This window comes from Hipposideros armiger, unplaced genomic scaffold (assembly GCF_001890085.2).
Source record: "Hipposideros armiger isolate ML-2016 unplaced genomic scaffold, ASM189008v1 scaffold_499, whole genome shotgun sequence".
NCBI lineage: Eukaryota > Metazoa > Chordata > Mammalia > Chiroptera > Hipposideridae > Hipposideros > Hipposideros armiger.
The window spans coordinates 999,053-1,004,107 of NW_017731849.1; the positions used below are offsets into that span (position 1 = coordinate 999,053).

Below are 5,055 nucleotides of genomic sequence, written 5' to 3' on the forward strand. Positions count from 1 at the left end.
CATCGGGAGGCCACTATGGCACGGGGCAAGCACTATGGGCAGTCTATCTGAAGTGTACCTGGCGTATAAGATGACCCCCCACTTGGAGGCATATTTTTCAGGGCCAAAAAATCGTCTTATACGCCGGCAAATACGGTATATGTAAAGGTATTGGGTCAATTATCAAACCCTTTATTGGCTTTTTCCCTTCTTTCCATGAAAATATTCATTTTTTTTCCTTACTCATAAAATAAAGAAAAGCCCCCTTTCAAACAAGGTCCAGCTTCCCTCTTGATCTACTGCAGTTTTGTCTTTTCATTTGGGTTCATTTGTTGCAAAACAAACAAAAGCATACATTTGCAATCTAATTCTTCACCTTTAATTTAGTCCTTAATTCCTTGCATTTTTTGGTTTACTGATGGCAGCTCCAATGTCTGCAGTTTCTACAACATTTCATTTTTATCATTGCTACTCTTTCAAATGTTTGCTTTGGTTTTCTTGATCCTGCAGTCTTCTGTGTTTAACTTCTTTATCTCTTCTTCCTTTCTTGTAATGTAAATGAGGTATTCCTTCACTGCTGTCCTAGGACCCCCTTTCTGTGCATTCACACTCTCCTACCCTTTGCTTACCTAGGCCCATCAGTATCATGATTAGCTGAAGTTATCCCTTCCATCCCTTCCACCTAAATCTAATTCTTCTTTTCCCGGCTTCTATCCTGTGTTATTCTAGCTATTAGTTTCCTCAGATGTTCCATTGTGAACTTAGATTTAGCATGTTTCCTATTAAATTTATCATCCGCCCTTCCTGTTCTTCTGATTTTGTTTTTGTTGATGCTTTCGTAGTCATACATAAATGGTATTTCTATTCTCTTCTAATTTCATTCTCCTTCAGTCCTGTTAACATACACCCTAACCTTTATCTAGTTCTTCCCACTATTTCTGTCCTTTTATCAGGCTCTTTATCTTCTGGGCAGTCTGCTTAAGTGTCTTTCATTCTTATCTCAAATTAATCTTTCTTTTATTTGCTCAGTACTTTCAAGAACTTGCTATTACTTATGGAATGAAATTCAAACTTCTGGACTTGGCATATGAAGTTTTTTTATGTGTTGATCCTAGTTTATCTTTCTTTCCTCATTTGTGATCTTTAATTGTCCCTTACAGCTAATCATCTGAATTCTTACTCTTATTGTATTTTCCTGGATTTTTTCTTTAGTCGCAACTTCTCATGCCCAAGTTCTACAGATTCTCAGGGCCTAGCTCAATCACCCTAAGTTGGTACCAGTCGTCTTCTCATTAAAAGTAATTTGTCTTCTTCCAAATGCATGTCCTTTAGTTTTGTAGGAGATGAATAAATAATAATTTTCTACCTTATCACTCTTACACTAATTACTTATTTTGCCCGTCTTCTAGACTGTAAGACTGTTGAAGATGGGATCTATGTCTGTTTTCATCTTCGCCCATAGCTCCTACCACAGTGCTACATATTAGATAGATAATAAATTTTTGTCACATTGATAAATGTTATAGGATACATGTTAAAAAGGTCTTAGATATCCAGTGTGTACCATGGTAGAAATTGAGAAATTAAAAAAAAGTTTCTTTCATTCCTTAAGGAATTTATATAAGAGGAGCTAATACAATGTTAAGTTTCTATATATGATTTAATTTGTCATACAAATTGTAATGACTCAAATGAATTGTTTCTTTTTTGAAGAATTTCATTTGATTCAGTATTCCCAGCAAAATCAGCTGTTACTTAGTCTCTTGCTGACTTATATTATACATTTTTTTTCCTAATGGGGAAAGTTTTGACTCTTGTATTTGTAAAAGCACACTTATTCAGGCATTCGAGTTTTAGGATCATAAATTTAAAGAAATTATATTTCCCCAAAGATTGAAAGTGGTACTTTGAACTACTTTGAAGTTAACATTATGTAGTATTAAATTATACTGAGGAGTGATAAAAATGACTTAAGATGAACAATGAACATGAAAGAGCTAGATGAGAATCTAGCAGTAAAAGTGTTTGTGTGATAGCTTAGTTCATGACAAATAGCAGTCTGATAAGAGTATTACTGACTACATACAAGGTTGTTTCTACCCCCTACCCCCTCTTCCACCAATGTTTTTTCTTACTATTTTCTGTATATCTTTGCCCATTAAATTGGTACAGTTGGTGAATGTATCTTTGGAATATAGACAATAATAGCACATTAGGCTGAAGATTGAGGGATTTTGTCTCAGTCTAGTCTGAAGATTGAGATTTGTTCCAATCCAAAGCTGCTAAAATGTTTAGCTAATGATTGTATTAGCTGAAGAATAATATCAGGAAATGTCCTGGAATGAACAAACAATTCTTGATTGGTGAGAATCTCTTAGGAGCTTGTGAACATACTGATTTCTGCGTTTTGATTGTGGCAAAATGCTCATCATTTAATAATGAACTTTAGAGGTTAGTCATAGAATATATTACTTGTATGCACTGTTGGGTAGAGGGATGATGCTGTCAGGAGAACATAAGGCCTAATATTTCCACATGCAGTGAAAGGTTAAAGACGATCAAAATATTATATAATTGTGAAGGGAATATAAAAACTGGGCTTTTAGAGCCTTAGACCTTACCTATAAAAGTTCTGTGCCGCTTGTTAGCATGGAACCGTTGGCATGGTATTTCATCTCTTTGAGTCTCAACTTAGTTGTTTGTAATATGTCACAATTAAATACCTAGTTATTGTAAAATTTAATGAATTTCCAAATTTTCTTAAGTTTTTTAAATTGTGAATTTCTTGAAATTCACAGTCTGCCTAATGATAGAAATATTTCCAACACATTAACTGGATCTTAAATATATTTCTGGGCTTTCAAGATAACTTAATCTAGAACATACTGTTTACGGATGAGGAAATTGAGACCAAGTGATTTGTTAAGTGATTTACCAATATCACATGGTTGTAAATGAAAAAATAATCTGGTCCTTTATTTTTACTGTTCTGTACTGCCTCCTTTGTTTAATTACTGGTATGTGTACATTTCTTAATTTGGTTTCAAGGGCTCTCTTGTTCTTTGTAGGGCTGATTTTCTTACCGTTCTTTCAAATGCTCACATTATTTAACATTGTTCTGGCTGAAACACCTGTAGTTTTTTTTTGCTGTTGTCACCTGCCATTTAGGAACTTGTATTATGACATTTTCTTCTGTTAAGCTTTTTTATGTTACACCATTGGAAATTTTCTGTGCGTACCACGGTGAATTCAATTTTAGAATGGAAACCAACATCTGGAGACTTGAAAGTATGATCAGATCTTAATGACATAAGATAAAATAAAGAAACTTTACTAAAGTGAAGATATTTTATCTGTTCCTCAATTTGTGTTTTGTATTTTAGGTAGAAATAGAGAAGCTGAAAAAAGCAGTCCTGTCTTGAAGCGGCCGGACCTGATGTTTCTATTGTTACAGGAACTCAGAAGCAACACTATGAAACTGCAACTGACTTGTTACTTAAAAATAACAAATGCTGATGTGATGAAGAAATATGGGTATTTGAACTATAATATCTATAGAAAAGTAGGGGGAGCGTGAGTTTTTTTTTTATATATTTTGTTTTGCCAATATGGAAAAAAAAGAGGCCTTATTTCTTATGAGCTGGGATTGCAAACTTTTTTTTTTAGTTTGCTTGAAAATACTACTGAATCTGTATAAAAAGAAAGTTCACAATAGTTTTTTTATTGAAACTTGTATTATTTTTAAAGAGATCTATACTATAAATATGGTGATATCTTTACAAATAATCTGTAAAATATACTATTTGAGAGGGACAAATTAGCTTTATAGTAACTATAGTCACTACTTTTCCCATACATACATAATACATAAGGGATATAAACTTTGTGTACATATATATATATATATAGATTTTTTTTTCATTTTTAGCTTCTTTCCCAGGATTACACTGTTGTGCCTGTTTGTTTGCAGTGCTGTTTATGCTCTAGGTTATGATATAGGAGCTTCCTAGCTATATACCAGATTACTCACCATGCTTATAGTAATAACTAATGAAATAATTTCTTCAGCCTTTAGAATATTTTATATCGCTTGCACTATAGGATTCATAAAAAGAATTTAATTAAGAGGTATTGGATTGTTAAATATATTTGGGAAAATATGAGCTATATTTTAAATTCATTAGGTCTAAAGAACTAAAAATGTCAGTTTAATTCTTAACGTGTTGTGCCTAGAAACTACAGCACATGTAATACGCAAACACCAGCCTTATTGCTGTACTTTTCTGCTTATTTTACAGGCGTAAATGTCACTCATTTCATGATCTTAATTCTTTATGCCCCTCCCTCTGATTTTTAATAATGGTAATATTAGGAAAACAAAACTCAAAATTTAAAATTAAGTGTGAGGTTTCATACTTTTGACAAGTTATCATTATGTAAATACTCAGGTTTTACAATGTGTAATTTATGTAATAGACCAAACTAAGTGGTGGAGATATTTTGGACTGTCATTTAGGAACCAACTTTACAAAGAGGGTTAGTGTATCATAAAATGTAACATTGTAGCTTATTTAAAACCAAAGGTAATTGACTATGTTCAAAATTCATTTTCACAAGATGGATAAATTAGTTCCTTCAGAGTCACTTTACAAAAAGTTGAAAAATTTTAAATGTTATATCTATAGTCTCAAAATGTGAGGTTTTATATTAAAAGTAGAAATTTGATTTTTCATTTGCAAAAATATTTAGATTTTAAGATTTATTGTAGCAAATAATTTTCAGATTTTAAGTACCATCTATCATGCTTCCATTTTATGTTATTTTAAACCACCAAACCAACATTTTTGCTTTAAGTTTTGATCTTACACTACTGAAATCTTGTGTTAATGAAATTTTGTTAGTCTTTCAAATAAAAGAACTGAAGTAGAAAATAATAAGAAATTCTAATACATAATTACTGAATGTTAAATTCACAACTTATATTAGTGCTTTTGGGGAAACCTGATTGTATTGAGTATGTACATTTTAACTCTTTAAAATCCTTAGGCTCTTCTGATGAGGTCACTACTGAACACA

The 5,055-nt window shown here is 32.1% G+C and overlaps 1 protein-coding gene across 1 annotated transcript in view; it reads left to right on the forward strand.

Moving 5' to 3' along the window:
• CD2AP (CD2 associated protein) overlaps positions 1-4,831 on the forward strand; it is a 102,231-nt gene extending 97,400 nt beyond the window's left edge. Inside the window, exon 18 of the mRNA XM_019667536.1 lies at positions 3,363-4,831. Within this exon, the coding sequence (XP_019523081.1) occupies positions 3,363-3,401 (39 nt within the window). The 3' untranslated portion in view covers positions 3,402-4,831. The remainder of the gene's footprint in view (positions 1-3,362) is intronic.
• Positions 4,832-5,055: the final 224 nt, after the last annotated feature.